Source organism: Rhinolophus sinicus, chromosome 1, assembly GCF_057876585.1.
Source record: "Rhinolophus sinicus isolate RSI-liver-muscle chromosome 1, RSI-T2T, whole genome shotgun sequence".
Classification (NCBI taxonomy): domain Eukaryota; kingdom Metazoa; phylum Chordata; class Mammalia; order Chiroptera; family Rhinolophidae; genus Rhinolophus; species Rhinolophus sinicus.
The window spans coordinates 47,380,503-47,401,737 of record NC_142501.1 but is presented as its reverse complement, the minus strand read 5'-3'; the positions used below and the strand labels follow the sequence as shown (position 1 = coordinate 47,401,737).

General features: G+C 35.6%; 1 protein-coding gene across 14 annotated transcripts in view; it reads right to left on the bottom strand.

Moving 5' to 3' along the window:
• PPHLN1 (periphilin 1) overlaps nucleotides 1-21,235 on the bottom strand; it is a 113,669-nt gene that overhangs the window by 46,613 nt on the left and 45,821 nt on the right. For 9 of the 14 annotated variants that reach the window (XM_019748388.3, XM_019748391.3, XM_019748384.3 and 6 more), the window contains 3 exons: nucleotides 13,238-13,449; nucleotides 4,401-4,457; nucleotides 1,900-1,979 (listed from right to left, as the gene is read on the bottom strand). In XM_019748388.3, the coding sequence (XP_019603947.1) occupies nucleotides 1,900-1,979; nucleotides 4,401-4,457; nucleotides 13,238-13,449 (349 nt within the window). The remainder of the gene's footprint in view (nucleotides 1-1,899; nucleotides 1,980-4,400; nucleotides 4,458-13,237; nucleotides 13,450-21,235) is intronic. The other 5 variants (XM_074325821.2, XM_074325824.2, XM_019748386.3 and 2 more) reach the window with 1 other exon arrangement.

Genomic DNA, 21,235 nt, shown 5'->3' with positions numbered 1-21,235 from the left:
CTACTCCTACTTCCCTTCTTCAACCTCATACAATACTAAACAAGGAATGGGATATGGAGTTACAGACAGACATGGGTTTGAATCGCAGTTTTATCACTTGCTAGGTCGATAATTTTATACATATAATTTGTGACACTGAGTCTTGGTTTCCTCATTTACAAAATGGGGATTAATAATATTCATTGTTTTACAAAATAGTTGTGAGAATCAAGAGAGATAACAGCCCCAAAAGCATCCAGCATAATGCCTTGGGGGGAGCGGGGTGGGGGGTAGCGCAAGGCTCATAATACCAGCATGGGCCAGTGAGCTGTGTCCTACACAACTAGACTGAGAAACAACAGCTTGAACCGGAATAGAGCAGGGGGAGGCGGGGGGGGGGGGGAATAAAAATAAAAAAGCATGCATAAACCAAAGTGGTTGATGTATAACAATCACTTTATAAAAAAAAAGAAAAGTCCTCCACCAAATCAGGAAATCTAGGTAATAAAGCTCACCACAGCTACCATGTAACCCTGGGTGAAGGACACAGGAGGCTGCACTTTCTAAATACATAAAATGATTACAGATCAAAAATTCTGATTCCATTTTAAAAACACAAAAATTCAAACATCGACATAAACTGTCAGACAAAAACATCTAAAATCCATTACGGTTGTTTCACACTAAATAAATTTTACATGTGCCATAAAATTTTATATTGTAGCTTATATTTACATTGCAATATAGTTCGGGGGAAATGAATATTTCATATATCAAAATTTAAATATTCACAGTGACTTGGATAGGCAGGTACTATATACTCTTTTTTCATTTCCACCTGACAAGAAAAACAAGCCAGTTTTTCAGGTGGGTAAAGCACCCTTGATATGGTAAGACAGAAACAGAAAATCCAATCAATCTTTCCTATCCAAAACCCAGAGAAAATCCAATCAATCTTTCCTACTCAAAACCCAGCATTCTAGAATCCTCAGACTTCTGGGAAAGTTCTAAAGACACAGTTTGTCATAAAGACATCTTTTGCTTTTTCTTCCTTTGAAGCAGAGAAGACCTGCACCTGAACACCAGCATATACTGCCTAGTGATATCTACTCTTGCTGAAAAGCCGTTTGGTATTTCTCTATGGTGTTGGCATAAAAACAGACACATAGATTAATGGGACAGAATGAGACCTCAGAAATAAATCCATGCATAGATGGTCAATTAATTTACGACCAAAGGAACTAAGAATATGCAGTGGGAAAAGACAGTCTCTTCAGTAAATTCTTGGGAAAACTGGGTAGCCACATAGAGTTTTGGTATCAGAGTAATGCTGGCCTCATGAAATGAGTTTGGAAGTGTTCCCCCCTCTTTTATTTTTTGGAAGAGTTTAAGAGATATTGGGGGTTATTTAAAAGTTTGGAAAAATTCACCAGTGAAATTATTTATTAGAAAAAATTATTTAACTTCTGAGTCTTGTCTTCAAAAAAATGGAGATATATACTTACTTGTGTCATAGGATTTCTGTATGAATTAATGAGAAGAAAATAATATAGTATCTAGAATCAAGTAGTTATACAATAAAGGTTTGCTGTCTCTGCCTAAACCACACTCCAAAATAAAAGCTCAGTCTATCAAATATGCCCCATATGAATATTCATTCTCACCTAGTTATGGTCAAGATGAGGAAGGACAGCAGTAAGCACTAATTTTAGCATAATCTGTGGAAAAAATTCTATGAGAAAACTACTCATTTACTCTAGTTGTTACTTTCAAGTTGTAGTTACTTAAAATTCAAGTTTTTGAGTGCAGCAAATTACCCACATTAGGTATGACAATAAAGAATAAAAGCAGGTGTACTAGACAGACCATATCATTTACTTTGTAATTCCTCTTTAAATTGATTTTGGAAATATAACAAACCTTTGATGAAGGAACTGCTGAAGAACTTGAGGGTGAAGTGTCTCTTGATGTTTTCAAAGACTGAACAGGTCTCTCTTTACCTACAGAAGAAAATATAAAATGCAATCTTCTATCTAACTCATTTGTTTTCAATTAGTTATTTTGTACCTGAATAAGAGGGGGCATACACTTATTTAGCACTGAAATCTTCATTATATAACTAAATTAAACCAGTTAACATCTAAATCTTCTTATCTCTCCCGGAGGCTGGGCACGACCAAAAATTTCAAACCACAGAACCAGTGGACATCATCTAGGGCAGTCTAGGCCATACCAATGCCAGTTCTCAAACACAGAAGCACTGAGAAGACCTCAAGAAAGGCAAAAAATACTTTAAAATCATAAATGCTTCCTCCTCCAAGTTCCTAAAATCTTTTAATATATCACAATAAAAATCCAAATGTAGTTGTTATACAGAGATCACCAAAGAGAACTAGTGAATTAAGCAGTAGCTCAAAGAGAAGCATGTAGGAAATTTAGCAGGTATTCCTGAAATGTTTAGACAATTTAAAAAATAAAATAAAAAGCCAGAAAACTTAATTTAGAGCACTAATCCAACACCTGGTATGAATGAGTACCCAAATATATGTTAAACGGCTAAAAATAAATATGTGTAAGATAAAATCACTAGCTTTTATCTTTAGTCACTTCAGATAACTCATGTAGTGCTCTATATATACTATTGTTTTTATAGAAACTTTAGCCAGAAAATAGATTTAAATGTTACTTTAGCCAGTTCAACAACCACAAAAATGGATTTAAATATAATCTTAAAAATAAGTGAGCTGTTCTTGACAGAAAAACATTTCATTAAATTGCCTATATGTGTCAAATATAACATAAACCCCCTGGCTCTTAATTGCTAGGAAAACTAACAAAATTCATTATGAAGAACAGGAAAAAGTGACACTAAGTTTGCAGTGTCACAGAAGTTGGTCAAGACTGGATAGTGGGTTAAGGCCATGAAAGCACTCAAGAGCAAAAGCAGAGACAAAACGACCTTGAAACTGAGGCAAAGCCAGCGTCTTGCTACCGTGAAGAGCTAAGTAAGGGCCTGGAGGCGCAAAGGCTTTTGAGGACTTCACGGCAGTAGTAAATAACATCTCTTTCCAAGGTCCTGCAGACCAGAAAAGCTTTCTCAAGACCCTCCTCCCAGCTCCCCAGGAACATTTAGCAATGTCTGAAGATATTTCTGATTTCACAAGTGGAGAGTGCCACTGGTACTTGGTAAATAGAGGCTAGGGATGCTGCTAAACATCCTACAACCGCACAGGACGGCCTTCCATAACAAAGAATCAAATGTCAATAGTGCTGAGGTTGAGAACTGCTGCTCTAACCACAGTATTCCAACTCTGAGGCTCCAAGAGTCTTAAAAAAGACATAACCCTAGAATCTTTTAACTTGCGGGATCACTAGGAAGCTTTCAAGGAACTAATGAGTAAGTTGACAAGTTCTTGCAGACCTTAAAAATCAAAAATAAAATGATGTTAACTTTCACTACATCCCCAAATGATTAATAACATGGGCTTTTCCCTACTGCTTTTCCACTGCACATGGCAAATTCCACATCATATTGTGACAGTGTCAGTCTATTCCATGACACCAAAAGCTCCTAGAGGAACAAGTGTCACAGCTTATTTATTTCTGAATATTCAGGATTCGCCTAGCTCAAGTACTTTAAGTAAAAGAGCAGGCACTCAAAAATTCAGTGACAAGATAAATTATTTTTTTTACACTTAGGATGCAACGACTTCCCCATCTTATGCAGATAAGCCATTCCTTGACAGAAGAGGAGTGGAACCAATCAGCACAGCGCACTATACTCATTAAAGGCATAACTGTAGGCTCAATTCTGACACACAGCAGCTAGACACAGAAAAAAACCCTTTCACAAGCAGCTGCTAATCTCTTACCTAGCATTTCTTTTACAAATAAGACATCAGCATTACAGCTATGCCACATATGGTACCAAGTAGTCTCAGAATGTTTCCTGATTTTAGCTGTGTAGGGGCTAATTTAGGCCAATTTAAAGTAATCTCAGTGTGCTGAAGCAAAGGAACACTGAAGGTCAGGGTAGGTGTTTATCACATATCCACACGTGTTCATGTGTACCTATCGCATGAAAGAGACGGACAGGCAAGAAGCAAAGGATAAAGAAAAAGGATGATACAGATGGCAGCAGAAGCACAGAAAAGGTAAAAAGAAACCCCCGAACTTACTGTTGTCAGGTCCTATCTGCCAATGACTTGTCTATTCTATTTACGACCAGAAATGGCTAGCCCAGACAATCAACCCTCATATCCACCCAAATCCTACTATCTCAGTCTACTGCTGTTCAACTCTGGTTGGTTCCAGCAGTAGGCTACTAGAGCAGTTACAAACTTTTCCCATTTCTATAATATCGATCGATTCAAGCTCCCACCCGTTCACAATCCCAAATCAAAATCTAGCTCAAAACTCACCTCTTTCTGGCTTTCCTTCATTCTGCCGTTTGCAGGAGGCACCAACACGCACGGGCTCTAGGGAAAGGTGGGCAGGGAGGAATTACCACCAGCACCTCTGTGCCCAGGAGCAAAGAGAGAAGAACCCAGAAGCAGGAGTGATGAGAACAAGAACTTCTAAGCTTTTGCTGGACACCCTAACCTCTTTCCTAACCTGCCTTCAAGTTGGGCTGCCTGAGCAACCACCACTGAAGAGGAATAAATAACAGGAGAAAATCTCTGTTTAAGTAAGATCAGAAGCTAACTGGGTCCAACATGAAGTATGCAGATGAGGCTAACTAAGGATAGCATGGGCAGAAAAGAATGAGAAAAGGATCATAAAATAAGACACCAAAAGATGAAGATGGGGATCATGTCTTTCTCATCACTGTAAGCACCTAGTCTAATCTCCGTAAAGTCGACATTCAAAGGATTGGTTAAAGAATGACACATACAAAAAAAATCAAGAGTGAAAGATGAATCACTATTAGAAATCCAAAAGAATACTGGGAAGGGTTTTCATAGTACATCATGTCAGTTCCCTGGATTTGCAATGGTTATCTGCGATAGTCATCATGACATGTTCTCAACAAGCAGCCTATTACTAAATCTTGTGAATTCTTTTTATACAAACTTTCTCATATATGAATTTTCTTTATAAGCAAATCCATAGCCAATGTCTTGGTTGAATCCCCAATTATCCCATATTTAGACACTTGTAACTATTTTATTAGCTTTCAGCAAACTCTTCAGGCAGATGAAATCAGCTTTCTAAACAGCCTAAATATACTAGCAGAGGCTTCCAGATAGCTTTCCAATAAGATACAAACTCCTTCTTCTTTCACAGATTCCAAATTGCCAATTTCACCTTTTTTCCTGGGAAAATAACACTTTTTCTGAATCGTTTTGGCACTTTGCATTAAAAAAATTAAGAAATATTACATAAATATTGCCACCTTACTTTTACAAGAATGTTGTTGAAGATGCAATATCCCTCTCATGGTTCACTGATCTGTCATCAGGAAATTTGTGTTCCTCCTGAACAGTTGATATGTTTTGAACCAAGGTACACTGTGAACACTGTTATTGCTCTTTTCCTCTTTGGTTTAGGCAAATCTTTAGTCCACCTACAGCAACTGCTGAGAGCCTCATCACAGGTGCTTATTTCATATACTACTGACTTTATTACTTTTATTTTCAGGTCCTTTTTTCCCTTTTACATAAAATTCTTCACCCATTTACGTACTCTTGTTTTATTAAGTGTTTATTTTGTTAACCTGCCTCAAATTCTTTATAGATGAAGAGATTTTACAAGCGCGTCTGGAGTCTGGGACCGGCTCATGTTAGCTAGTGGGAGTGCACTGTCCACATCTCTTCCAAAGTCTAATTTCAGTGACTCCATCAACATCAGTGGCCTGAAACAAGTCACAGTAGTAGTATTCACTCCATGGATACCCGCAAATATCACAAATTGGATGTTTTGCCCTTCAGAAGAGTCAGTTTACTAACACACCACTGGTGCTATGTTTGATTTTGATTCCAAATTTCAGAGTCACTGTAGGAATTACCACATTGAACTACAGATTCCTATCCACGCTGCCCTAAACAAGCCTGGGCTATTTAATCATATCCTAACAGACTAGTAAAACGACCCAGCTGAACCTGCAGAATCATAAACAAATCAAATGGTTGTTTTAATTCACTAAGTTTTAGAGGTTGTTTTTTTTTAACACAAAAGATAATAGCCCCACTGTGCTTAAACTCTTTATCTCCGAGTTTCCAATGATCTGTTTATATTAAAACCAAAGCCTTCTTGTCATCTACTACAGCATTTTAACGATTCCTAAACAAGTTTTTCTTAATATTTTGCCGTTTGGCTTTCATGCCATTGTACTTCTGTGTTTATACTTCCTAATTACACCTTTCTCTTTCTCCGTTGTTGGTTATTATTCCTTAAATGTGAGTATTCCTCCCAGCCTCAATCTTTTTTGCTCTTATTTTGCTGTTATTCTTATGTGGCTCCAACCAACACTATGAATACATAAGTCTCTCAAATCCGCTTCTTTCATTCATGCTTCTATATTTCTAACTGACAGTATGCTGCTACTCCTTAGTTATTACCTCAAATTAATCTCATATATGATCTGAGTAAGCAGCACTGACTCCCTGCTTGAGAGCGGGGCAAAAAGGCTCAACACATTTCTGCCTTTGCAGTGACTTGCTAAAGAAAATGAGTTCCAAATTAGGATTAAGGAAAGAAAAAATCTGAATGTGGCAGTATGGAAATAAAAATCCAAGATCATATATTGGTGAGTGAAAGAGTAAATGGGAATGAAGAGGAATTTCAAATACTCGTTCCACAGGACAGGTATGAAGTTCTTCTTATGCAAGTGATACCAAAGCTGGAGAAGCAGGTGATGTTCCAACAAACATTCAGAAGTTCTATAAGAATGTCAGAGGTGTAGTAGCTTGCGGGGGGGTATCACTTCATGAGGGATTTAAATGTCTGACTATTATGTTGTTTTGTACACCTGAAACTAACAAAAAGAAAAAAAAAGTTCTGTAAGAATTTAACAATATTTGGTGACTCTGAAATAATAGCTAATATAAATATCAATAACAATATATAATGACTCTCTGAATAGCTGTAAATGTGATACAAACTGTCAGAAATATGCTTTCTTCCTGATGTGTCTTCCTGGTGATAGTAATGATGAACCTAACCAGACTCACTCAATCTTAAGCAAGTGTTATTATTGATAACCCATGTAGGAATAAAGAATACTGCTAGAAAAAAAAACCATCATTAGAGATGATAAAATTAGGGACTACGTATTACAAACTATTGAATTCTTGGTACAGTGCCTGACATATAGGAATGAAACAGATAGGTGTGAATGAAAGTTTTATAAATAAGCAAAGAAAGTCACACAGGTAGTATATTCATTTTTCCTTTGAAGCTTTGAAAGAGAAATTAAGATATGAACAAATGAAGATGTGGTAGGTAAACAGATGCTAAGAAAAGAATTTATTTTTCTGGATCATGGAGAATGATATACAAATTTGGGGCTCTTGGTTAGAAAGAACATGATTTCCTAGAGATCAACAGATTTATTCAAAAAGTTGTGAAACAGAAAATGGAGGGGACACAAGAAAATGTTCTTGTGGTAAAGACACCAAAAAAATAAATAAATAAATAACAGGGGGGGAAAAAAACAAAAAACCAAACAGATAGAGGGGTAGAAAAGGCTTTGTACCACTTCCGCTTCCCCCAAATAATCATCTTTAGAAGGTTAATGATGCAACGAGTTGAAGTAAAGGCATATTAGCTATGAATACTTGGAAGGGTACTTGTAAATAGAACTCTCCTTTAACACATCAGCTAAAACCACATGGGCTCACTTTTAAAAATATAAATAAAACATTACATCACCTGTACATATTATGAATGTGTGATACTGACAGAATATACCAAGTCCTACAACAGGGATACTATAAATGCCTACACATATGGAAACGTCATTAACTGATTACTGTTTTAGAACTGCAATTATTCAGATGCCAGAAAAGCTATAGCCGTACTCCTAGGATTCAGGCAGATAACTCACAGCCAAAGCTCTCTTGTGAGTAAACAACAGATTCTCAAACAAAAAGACTATATTGTAGACTCTAATTCCACAGCACATTAATAGCCTGGATCAGGAAATAGTCCAAGATTTTCCAGGAAAATATTAAATAACATTTCAGGAACTCCACATGACACAGCTCATAACCCTTCTCCACTTCATCCTTCCAACATCTACCCACCCTTCAGATATGACCTAAAAACACTATTCCTGTATAATAACTTGTTTTGATCACTAGACTATAAACTCAGAGGGCAAAGACTGGACCTCTCTTGCTTGCTTGGCAAACCATGTATGTGAAATATACTACTGTTGAATGAAAGACGTACGGATATTGATCATAAATACAGTGACTTTCAGCAGCTACGAGAATGGGTTTATCCTCCCTTCCTATTCCCTAATATACATAATCTAATGGCAAAGCCTTATTTCCATATTCCTATTACCATCTAAAACCTGCATAGCAAAAGTGTCTTTCTAAAGACAGAATTAAGCTTCTAAATTTTATTGGGATTTAAGCTATAATCCAAAAACTCATGTGGACTTTCAAATTTATTTATAGGCAACAGGTCTTTAGACTTTTGTCTTTTCCAATTACACTGAAATTCAACAATGGAGTCTATTTTCCAAATACGAGTATACTCTTGTCATAATAGTATTTTTTAATTCTTGTATATTTTCAGGTATATTAGATGTGCTTTCCAGATGGAATAAATACTGATGAATAATAGTATTTCTTTAAAATATCTGCTATTTTTAATAACAGTTGTTGATATCAAGAAAATAAGGGGAGGCTGGGCCCAAACTCAGAGCTACAGAAAAACACAAACCAACCAAAAAAATAAACTTCCAAATCTTCATAGTAATGATATTTTTAAAATGCAATCAAAATGTCACAAAGCATACTTCATATATGAGCATAACTGTAATTCTGGCATTAGAATGAATTAACATGAGGCAGTTTATAAGCATTTACATAACCATTGGGAGCCACAAAGCTCCTAATGTGAAAAAACAAAGCAAGGACATCTTCATGTCGTTGTTTTGATAGAGTAAATGCTTTATAACTTGAATTTCAGTAAAGTACCTGACCAAACAAGTCTTCTATGAAATCCTCAAGTGGAAAGGAAGACATGATGGGGGAATGACAACCGGTTGAAGAACAACAAATAATACAGAAATGGTTGAGGTATCTAGAGGTTTCTATACGGGGCCTTATGCTGCTCAACACAATTATTAATGATTACTACAAAACACATGAAGCATACTTCATTTGCAGATAAAACAAAGCTATTCTTATCTGATACTACTATATAGGATCACTAAATTAGATTTTTAAACCTCTACGGAAGAGAACACGCCAAAGTTTATCAGATGAAATTTAGCTTACGCAGATTTTTTAATGCATTAACCACACACAAACAATTGCACCCCGAAATGTACAGGCTGAAGAGCATTTTGTTTCATAGCAAAATACGTGAAGATGATTCAGGTTTCAGTTGCCAACAGTCTCAACAAGGGCCACTAATACAAAATAAAAGTTCACTTCTGGCATCACAACTTGAAAGGAATAGAAAAAAAGATTTAGGAAAGCAAAAGGCTTGAAAACCACACCAAATAAAAGGAACAGTGGAAGGAACTAAATATATTTAAACCTGGAAAAAGAAAAACAAAACAAAACCAAGATTATGATGGGACTCTTCAAATACATAAAAGGGTTACAACATAAAAAAATGAAATAGCTTTATGGACCTAAGACAAATAACTAGCATTACATGGATGCTACAGAGGAAGATTTCAATTGTTTTATGAAAAATGAGCTATACAAAGATGGTAAGACTAGACTGTGACATAGAAAATATCACAGGAAGTACTTTAACAAAGAATAGGTATGGGACACTGAACTTGGTGCTCTTTGCTGTCAATATTAATGCTGTTAACCTAAACAAAAGACAAAAAAAAGTCAAACAATGGAATACATTTGAGAAAGGGGAGGGAAAAAAGGAAATATCTGAGAGAGAGCTGACAAATAGGAAGATGTTTGGTTAATTAAAATGAAAAAAACTTCAAGTAAAAATATACAAGGTATACATAACAAAACAATTTTAACTTAAACAGTATCATAATAAACAAGGGAAAAAAATATGAGGTTACCTAGGGCATCCTACCCTTGTAGCATGTAAATACAGACAACAAAAAGGAATGAAAAACACTATGGTAGTCACAGCTATGACCAGGTTGGTCCAATTAAGTTATAGGCAGAAAATTCTTATACGTGAAGCAAAATATATAAAAACAACAGTTTGAGAAGGGTAATTAGTCTAAAGCAGTACAAAGTTCCATAGGATTAACCCAAAAGGCTAAATAGAAGAAATCTAATTAAATACATGTGTGTATGTGTGTGTTCGTGTGCACACGGGTAAGCACAAAATGGGAAATAACTAGTTGAGATGAAAAAGGAGTAAAAATCATTCTGTGGATTATAATTAAGCACATAAGAGATATATTAAATGCACAGAAGAATTTGTCCTTAAATCGTTACCATGTGCCAGGTGGGTACTAAATTTATCAGGGGGATCAATTTGTAAGTTATATAAATGTCTAACCACTATGCTGTACACCTGAAACTAATATAATATTGAATGCCTACTGTAATTGAAAAATTAAGAAAAAAAAATTTTTTGGGTACTATGGTTACCATGGCACAACTACTAGTGATCATTAAAATAAGATTACTCTGAAAAGTATGAACAAAAAGCAAAACATTAAAAATTAAAGAATTAGCAAAATGAGGGTATAAGGAGTAAGAAAATTATTTTTGTTATTTACAGAAACATTTAAAATCATTATCAAAATTTTAATACACATTAGAAAACTAAATTAACACACTACTGCTAACTAACCCTGATAGTTAAGTGCCTGATAATTGAAGGATCCTGTTTCTCAGTACCTTTTTTGAAGAAAAGCAAGGTGCTGTCAATATTTGTGACATTTAAAGCAAAAATTGGCATCAAAAATATGTAAAATAACAATTAGTTTTCCCATTTATTATTTAAAACAAGACTTCTTTGTTAACTTTTTGAAGATGATCTCACATAAGTATTCTAAAAACTATTTACATGAAAGGAGTATAGAAAGACATTTAATAGTTCAGCCAAAATAGTTAAAGAATCAACCAAAATAATTTGTAGAGAGCTTCCCCAGAACAAACTTTTTTTCTTGATTAAGTAACTTTACTTTCAAAAAGCTAAATGACTTAAGAAACATAAAGGTATTAACAAAGTCAAATGCTCTATTTTATTCAATTTATGAATTTTATTCATATTTCAGTTTCCCACTTTTCTTTGCTATCGTTTCATCACTACAGATATTAAAGGCATTAGACCTCAAAGGATGAGAAAAGGATATGGAGACTCTGTAACAAAGGGACCATTAGGCTTCTCTACATTTCACCCCAAGATTTTAGAGTTTTGGCTACTAACTTACCAGACCAAAAGTAGATAGAAGATGCCTCCCAAGAAATTTTTAGAGGTGAAATGTAAATATAAAGCTAATTCACCAATAACTATCTTAAATAACTTCATAGCTCCACCATAAGCTGTCAAGTAAGAATTTCAAGCTTTTATTTTACTCATGTTTGTTTAAAAGCCTCATAATTAGTTTCCAAAGATATGTTCTTCCTCTTAATCAAATCATTAATAGATTTGTACTTAAGTCATACACATCCAAAAAAAATACGTTCTTAGGTGAATGGCTAATTTTGGATATTTCTGTCTGTGCATGTGAGCACACATTAGAACTTAGAGGTAGTTTATCCTCTTGTAGGGGGAGAGAGGAGTGGGAGAGAAGAAGGAAGTGAAGCAAAGGAGAAAACACCAAACTGTTAACACTAAACTCCACAGTAAAACTTTCAGTTACTTGGAACTATTCTGAAACATTTTAAGCAATCAGGCATATATAAGTACATGACTATTCATACAATTGTATCCAAAAATATATTTTTGGAAGCCCACTCTACCCAGCTCTGAAAACAGGAGACAATTAATAAATGTTTCTGAACCACAAAAATCTAGCAATAGCTACAATGGAGACAATCTGATGATGTGAAGTGTTCTTCCATCACTTTTAACATGCAAGAGGCAAAACCTGTGAAACTAAAAATTTTATTTGAAAAAAACAGTTACTAGAGGTTAAAATGGGGGTGGGGGGGAAGAAGGACCCTAGACTTTTCTAGTTTCTGTACCTTAGCTTATAATTCCTTCTACCTAGAAGATACTTCTTCACTTACAGAAATCTGAAATAAAAGATACGTCCAAATGTCATTTCTTCCATGACATGTTCTTCCATCTCCAGAGTGAGAATCTCTCTTACCTTGACCTGCTCATGTCATGTTAACTCATTTATGCCACATCGATTCTTGTATCAAAGTTATATTTTATATGTTATATTTATATATTGATAAAATTGCTGTCAATTGGGGAAAATACATATATATGTTTATATTCTAGTTCTTTGGCGACAGGGATATCTTTCTATATAACACAGTGCCTTGGATATAGAAGGCCTGAGGAAATGTTTTGTGGATGAGCTCAACTGCAGGTAGTAGAGTCTAGAAATATAATGCAGGAAGATTTCATTTATTCCAACACATAATGCGTAACGCAGCCAGGATGTCATGCTATGATTGCATAGAATGCATGCTTGTCCAGGCACTCCAAATTTAAAGAAAACAAACTGACGGCTGGAAAAGCGTGAACCTAAATTAGGTTTAGCTCTAAATTCTATAAAGCAATACCTTATATTTAGGGAAAACCACTGATATTTTTCATGAAAAATATACTATCATATATATAGATATTACCTAGTGACAGAAGGTTAAAGAGGTTGGACTGGTACAGGAACAGAAAATACAGGAGTGTGTGACTTTCCAAAATGATTACAAACACACCTCTTCCATGCTGAAGAATTAAAGTAAAATGTCACATAGACAGCAACTTGAAATGGTTCAAAAAATATGTGTGTGTGTGTGTGGTGTTCATTACACTATGCTTTCAATTTTTCTCAAGTTTGAAATTTTTGAAAATAAAAAGTTAAAAAATGTATCTCTTACAAACCTGTAAGGCAATCTGACTCAGTACATTCTCATCAGTGGAGGTTGTAGAAGAAAAAGTGAAAGTCTTAAAAAATACGTACTTCTGTGTTGAGACTGATGGAAAGAGTAAGTTTTGCTTCTCTCTGGAGAGTAGCTTCTACTACTGACACTGGAGCCAGATCTGCTGTGTGGAGAATCCTTTCGGCTTACAGGTGACTCTCTGAGAAAAGAACTTTCTCTTTTATGAGGAGACCGGTCTCTCACATAAGGGGAAGGGTAGAAACTTTTTCTTCTAAAGCCATCCCTCGTGTCCCTTTGAAGAGAGAAAATAAACTAAGTTAATCATATCCTGTACACTGTTTACAAACACGATAGGCAAAAGTTCTGATTACAAGCTACTCTTTATGTAGTAATCTTGGATCCCTTTTTCTACCACCACCTAACTTCTGAAGTCAGTCCACAAAATGAAACTTTATCGTGGAATATGCTTTAGGACACATCATTTTTTCGGTTTGGGATAGACCCAGGTGGTAAAGTGCACAAGTTACTTTATTCTAAGCAAGCACAGAAATTTTAAAATGTGAAAAACACACAGTCATAAAGTCTCTACTTCTATTTGCCATTAACAATATACCACACAGCTATCATACTCTCAAAGATACCTACAGGATGCCAAAGACTTCCCAAGTGAGACATTTCATGGCCTATTATCCCCTTCTAAGTACAGTATATACTGCTTTTCAAATGGTGCGATTTTGCCCCCCACATGACAATTTAGCAATGTCTACAGACATTTTTGTTGTCACAACTGGAGAGGAGAGGGTACCACTGGTGGGTAGGGGGCAGGGATGCTGCTCAAGTCCTGCAATGCCCAGGACAGCTCCTACACACACACACACACACACACACACACACACACACACACACACAATCCATCCAACCGAAAATGTTAATAACGCCAAGACTGAGAAACCCTGGTATATACCTATTAAATCCTTGCTCTCTGAATTTGTATCCTTAGTATATAGATTGTTGCCCATCTCCAAAAACCAACTTTTATAAGTCACCTCTACTTTTACAAATTAAAATTCTTTATTAAGGAATACCATTAACTCAAAGCAGAAAGTAAACCCAGGTAGTAAAACTTTATAAAGCAAAACCATCTTTAAAACATCAAAGCAAACCAAAATTATTAAATCAAACTATCAAGACTTGAGCCTCTATTTAAAAGAACACTTGAAGTCAAACGAGTTTTAATTGAAGATTTAGCAAATGTACCTCCACATTAAAATGAATGAACTTTAAATTTCAGACAGAAGCACGCTAAGAGACAAATGACATGAAATTTCAACTGCTCAGAGAACAATTTCAACATATTGATTGGCAGTCCCCAGTATAGAAGTAGGTTGTTGTCATTAGCTGATTAATACCCAAAATATATTGCCTTTATACATACACCGAAGTTTCTCTAGGCAAAAAGAAAAAATAGCTAAAACTCACTTATGATGAAACTCAGACAAAATACTAATACTAAATAAAGCATTAAACAAATTCTAATATATTCAAGTTCAATTACTAAAACTACAGGAGTCATGACAACATCCCTGAGAGCCAGAGTGGCTACTGAAGTATCACACGGGTTTCAGGAACTCTCCCGGGTGCCAAGGACCCGATGGTGAACCAAATGTACGCAATCTTTCCCATCACGGAACTCAGGCTTTTAGGAAAAGGCTATTAAAAAACAAACCATCAAACAACCAAACAAAAAACACAAAACATGTAAATGCAATCAAGAGTGTATGCAGGTAGACTAGTTAGGAGCCCATTCAGTGCAGGCAAGAGACAATGGTAGCTTAGATATGACAGGAGCAGGGGAGGGGTCATAAGTTTCACAAGCACAAGAACAGACCTTGATAGACTCAATGGGACATGGTAAATGCTTGACTTCATAAGTGTGAATAGCAGGAATGTCCAGCTCATTTCCAGAATTCTGGCATGATGGATTATTAAAGTGAGAAAAATGGATTTAAGAAATAGGGATGGGTGGGGGAATCCACATTTTACACTTGAACATGTTAAATTCTAAATACTAACGTAACATCTTGGTATGCAACTGATGACAAGATCAGAAGACATTTTTTATTGTAACCGTAAATTTGTCTGTAAATAGGCAGTATTTAAAAGCTTGAATATGGATGAAAACAAAGGATAAAAAAGAACAGCGGGCCCAGAATCTAGGGCTACAAAACCACCACACTCAGAGAGAAACGGGCTTTCCGAGAAGAATGAAAGAGAATGGCTACAGAAACATGAGGACAACTGGTGTGGTGCGGAAGTTAGCAGGGAAGCCAAGGAAAGAGCGCTCCAAGGAGGAGAGCAAAGGTTTTATACACTGAAGTTAAATGAGTTCTTACTGTTAACTCACTTTGGGGATGGGTAAAGAGCAGGCCCACACTGGGAGGAAAGACTGCCTGAAATGCTGAACTACAGTTTCCTAATCCTGACACCAGATGGCGGTCAAATCACAACAGCACAGTTCAGAACTCAGGGGGCCTGGGTGGCTGGCTCCACTTGAGGAAAAGTACACGTCAGATTTTTACTATCTCAGAGCACAGTAATGTCTCTCCTCCCCTTCGCCTCAACCTTGCCTACTGCCCATGACATTAAGCAAAAACTTCACAATAGGTATCATCTACCATAAGTAACTCTTTGCTAACGTGGCAATATTAGCCAAGTCATTAATTCATGTGTGTATGTATATGTATTTTTTCATGTCCCTATCTCTGTATCTGTATCTATATCCCAATAAATGAAAGGAACTACGGGGAATTACCCTGACTCTGAAGAAGCTTAGTATCTAATTGGGAAAATGGGGTGTAAATAAATTTTCCAAAAGGCTGGTACTGTAATTCAGAAGAGAAATGTATATTAGTAGATGGAAACTAATGTGGGGGGGGTCTTTAAGGAAATATAAAATTTAGAACAACACTGTTTAACAGAAATATAATTGAGCCACAAATGTAGTAATCATATTTGAAAAGAAGATAAAATTAATTTTAATATTTTTACTATAACCCAGTACATTCAAAATATTATCACCATGTAGTATACATTATTAAAAATTTTAGTGAGGTATTTTATAGTCCCTTTTTCATCTTAAATCTTGAAAATCTAGTGTGCATTTTATACTTACAGAATATCTCAGCGTGAACTGACCATACTTCGAGTGCTCAATAGGCACAGTCAGCTAATGGCTCCCATTATGGGCAGCTCAGATTTAGATGGTGGAAAAAGCATTCCAAGTTTCAAGATAAAGCTGAGAGGGATTAAAGGGTATTATGCGAACAAGAACAGAAGTGGTCAGGACAGTGAAAAAATTTAAAAAGCAATGACTGAAAAGCAAAGGAAGGAAATTTTTAAAAGGTAAAAGAAAGTAATATATACTGCAGAACCCGGAGGCCATCTCTGCATTGAAGACTAAGAGTCACGTGATCAGTGAGCTAGTGGGGCTGTCCAGTGAAGCTTTGGAAATCAAAGCAGATGATAAGAAATTAAAATATTTTTTACTAAAGGAGTTAAGCCATTACTTTTCTAACAACAAAATTTGACAGAGGGAAGAAGGGAAATAACTGGGACAATATTTTGAGGGAAGAGGCTTATTTGATCATATCTGGAAGTTGAGGGAAAAGGCTAATGTCCTGGACAAGGAGAAACTGATAATACAAGACACAAGAATGTTAACTGATAAAGGAGCCAAAAAGCAAGAGATAAAAATTAGACAAACTAAGTAGAAGAGAATGGCATTGAAGGAAAGAAAAGAAAAAGGATAAAGAGGAAAATTCTCATTTTCACAAGAGAAAATACAAGAAATCTCTCTTCAGAAAGCTTTTACTTCACTAAAGTAATTCCAGAAGTCATCAATAGAAAACAAAGTAAGAATGTGAATAGAAGCTTAAGGCTGAGTGGAAAGTTTTGATATTCATCCTTTGGGGGAAAGGATTAATTATAGCAGTGTTCCTCAAAATGTGTAGGTCCCCAAAAATGCATCAGCATTACCTGGGAAAGTGACAGAAATGCAAATTCAGGGGCATCCAACCATACCTTTTCAATCAGGATCTCTGAGGGTGAGACCCAGGATTCTGGGCTTTGATAAGGCTCTTGAGGTGATTCTGATACACACAACACTTTGAGGAGGACTGAATTAGAGAATGGCACTAATACCTAAGCGCTGTATACAAAAATGTTACCTCTGAGTCAAAAGAAGAAACTCAGAGCTCATTAAAGAGGCAAAACAATTCCCAGTGATGATCCTAAAGTGTGAGCATGCCTGTGGACAGGTAAAGATCAGAGCTGAAAAACACAAGAAAGACCTGGTGTTAAAAGTATCATTAAGTCAGGATAGAAGACTGCGAGCCAGAAACTACAATCATCAAGGAGGAAGGAATGGGATCCTGGAAATTTATCAGAGTACAAGAATGAGGAAAGGATGGTATAAATGAGGAATTTCAAAGATGACACTGGAACAGTGGCTTAGAGAAGGTAATAAGGAGTAAGAAGTATGCCCAGAATTCATCTAAGAATCAACATATGAGGAGGCAAGTGAGCTGGGAGGGAAGTGGTTTCATCCCTGGGAAGTTTGTTTCCAGTTATAGAAGACGGATGGAAAGAACGGTAGAAAATATATACAATCCATTTTTATACTAAAAGAGCAGTCTTTGCCCTTATGAAGCTTATATTCGAATGGGGAAGACAGCACACAAATAAAACATTTCAGAGTGACAAGCACTATAAAGAAAGGGAGGTGTGAGGGGGGTTATTTTAAATAGGCTGCTCAGGGAGGGCTTCTCTGACAAGGTGATATGAACAAAGATGTGACAGAATGTATGGAACCCAAAAAAGAACGAGGTGGTGAAGAGATCTGATTTACATTTACAATGATCACTCAACCTGCTTTGTGAAGGCATATGTTAGTGAAAAGAACACAATGATGAGCCAGAGGAGCTTCGTGTTTACAAAATTACGCAGCACCAAAGCGTCACACATAATATAAGTCCTATGTATAAAAACATAACAGAAACAACACCTAGTAGAGGAAGGAAAGGGGATTAGGGCATGTTGAGGCCCTCTATAAACTAGCCTCCTACATACTGAAAGAACCTTCCAAAGTAACTACTAGTGACTTTATGATCTTGAGCAAGTTACTTAACCTCCCTACGCCTTAATTTCCTCATTACAAAATGGAGACAATCATAGTACCTACCTTATAAGCTTCTTGCAAGGAGTGAATGAGATATTATATGTAAAGTGCTTAGAACAGAGCCTGGTACACAGCACTCAACGGACTTTAGAGATTCCTATTGACAGTATTACCTTATCATTCCCATCAAATCAGTAAAAGGTTTGCAGCAAGAACTTATCTAAGTACGCAAATACAAATGTTTGATAGTTATGTCATTCAAAAAAGCAAAACTTTGGAATCTTGCATATTTATAAGAGTTTCAAACCTACTCATAATAACACCTCTAGAAAACTTTGACTTTGCAAGGAATTTGCTTCACAGAGGTGAACTGTGGATAATTCAATGTCAAGAACTTCAATTCGAGTTCTTTACACAGATGAATCACATATAAAGTGAAAAGTAGGCAGAAAAGCCATTCACTAAACTAGGCGTCAACAGACATTTCCTATAAAGGGTCAAATAATAAATATTTTAGGCTCTGGACCATTAGATGGTCTCCATCACAACTCCTCAACACTCCACTATAACACAACAGCATTCATAGACACTACGTAAACCAATGTACATGGCTGTATTCCAATAACGCTTTATTTACATAAATAAGACAGCTGGTCAAATTTGGCCCATGGGTTGTAGTTTGCTGACCCCTGATCTGAACAATTATGTACTTCCTGAAAGTTTTCAAATGCAATTTATTAAAGAATAAAGAGGTTACCTACAGCTTCATATTTCTCACAGAATACAAAGAAAGGTATGGGGATTTTTTTCCACACTATCTCTTACCAATAGCTCAAAGATTTTTGTGCATTAGAAGTTTAATTGTAGTTTGGAAATCAAACTAATTACACAATGATAGAAATACGTTTTGGCTGATTCATATGTTCTTTTCTACCACAGACCTGAATTTATAATATACATTTATAACAAATTTAATACTTATATATTTATAATATAAAAAGACCTTTCTCAAAAAATGTTCCACAAAATGCTAATCCAAAAGATGTCTTTTTTTATTTCACGTAAGTACCAAAAAGAGGTTTTATGGGTAAATAACTTTGGGAAACACTGAGTTTAATAAAATTAAATCCATTTATTGACAGTGGCATTTCTCAAAGTATTCCCTACAGGCAGGTACAGGTTCAAAACTTAGTTCATCTGCTTGCATGTGGCCGTTGACTTTAATTAATGTATCCAACCTCTCTTGAGCTTCATTTTCCAAATTTCTCTGAACACAGTAACTCTACAAAGACTGGTATCTATTATTATAATTTTAGGTTTTTGTCTTTTCATCATCCATTACCTCATTTTTAACCTTCTTTTACATGAACTTAATGGTAACCATGCAAAAAAAATGCAGAACTGAGATACATAACATGAAAAGAGAGGAAACAGAGGGAAAAAAAATCATAGAATACCACTAAATTAAAATAACAGACAGAAACACAAAGGCAAAGAAACAATGGAGACACCAGGTTACCAGAAAACAAAAGAAAGTGGCTATACGAAATCCTTGTATCTCAATAATCACCCTAAATGTAAATGGACTGAACTCATAAATAAAATGGCACGGAGTCACAGATTGGATCAAAAACAAAACCCAATCATATTCTGACTTCAAGAGACACATCCCGACTGCAAGAACAAATCTAGACTCAAAGTGAAAGGGTAGAAAACGATACGCAAACAAATGGCATCCAGAGAAAATGAGGTGTATACAGACTTATACCTGACGATAATGATAAAGGAGATAATACAACAAGAAGACATAACACTTATCAATATATATGCCTCTAATCAGCGAGCACCAAAATATATAAAGCAACTACAAACAGAACAAAAGGGATAAACTGACAAAAAACAATTATGGTGGGGGATGTAAATACCCACTGACAGCTATGGATAGATCATCCAAACAGAAAATCAATAAGGAAATATCAGCAAATGACACATTAAACCAAATAGATATAACTGACATTTACAGAACCTTTCATCCCAGAACACCAGACTATGCATTCTTTTCTAGTACACATGGAACATTCTCACGGATAGACGGTATGTTGGGACACAAAACTAGCTTCCACAAATTTAAGAAGATTAAAAATCATACCAAGCATATTCTCCTATCACAACGCTCTGAAAGTGGAGATCAATTGCAAAAAGTGGGAAAAATCACAAGTATGTGGAGATTAAACAACGTGCTACTAAAGAACGACTGGGTCAAAGAATAAATTAAAAGGTAAGATCAGAAAATACATAGAAACAAATAAGAATGAAAATACAATACATCAAAATTATTGGGATACTATGAAAGCAGTAATAAGGGGCAAATTTATCATTATAGGCCTATCTCAAGAAACAAGAAAAATCCCAAATAAACAATCTAACACTACATCTTAAAGAACAAGAAAAATAACAAATGAAACCCAAAGACAGCAGAAGGAAGGAAATAATAAAAATCAGAGCAGCATTAAATGAATAGACAACAAAAAGAAAACAGAAAAACTGGTTCTTTGAAAAGATTAATAAAATTGACAAACCCCCTAGATTCACTACGGAAAAAAGAGAAACGACACAAATAAAATCAGAAATGAGAGAGGAGAAGTTATGATGGATACCACAGAAATACAAAGAATCATACAACAATACTATAAAGGACTATATGCCACCAAATTCAGTAACCTAGAAGAAATGGACAGGCTCTTAGAAAAATGTTACCTTCCTAAGCTGAATCATGAAAAACTAGAATATCTAAATAGACCGATCAACAGTAAGGAAATTGAAACAATCATCCAAAACCTCCTCAAAAGCAAAAGTCCAGGACCAGATGGCTTCACTAATGAATTCTACCAAACATTCAAAG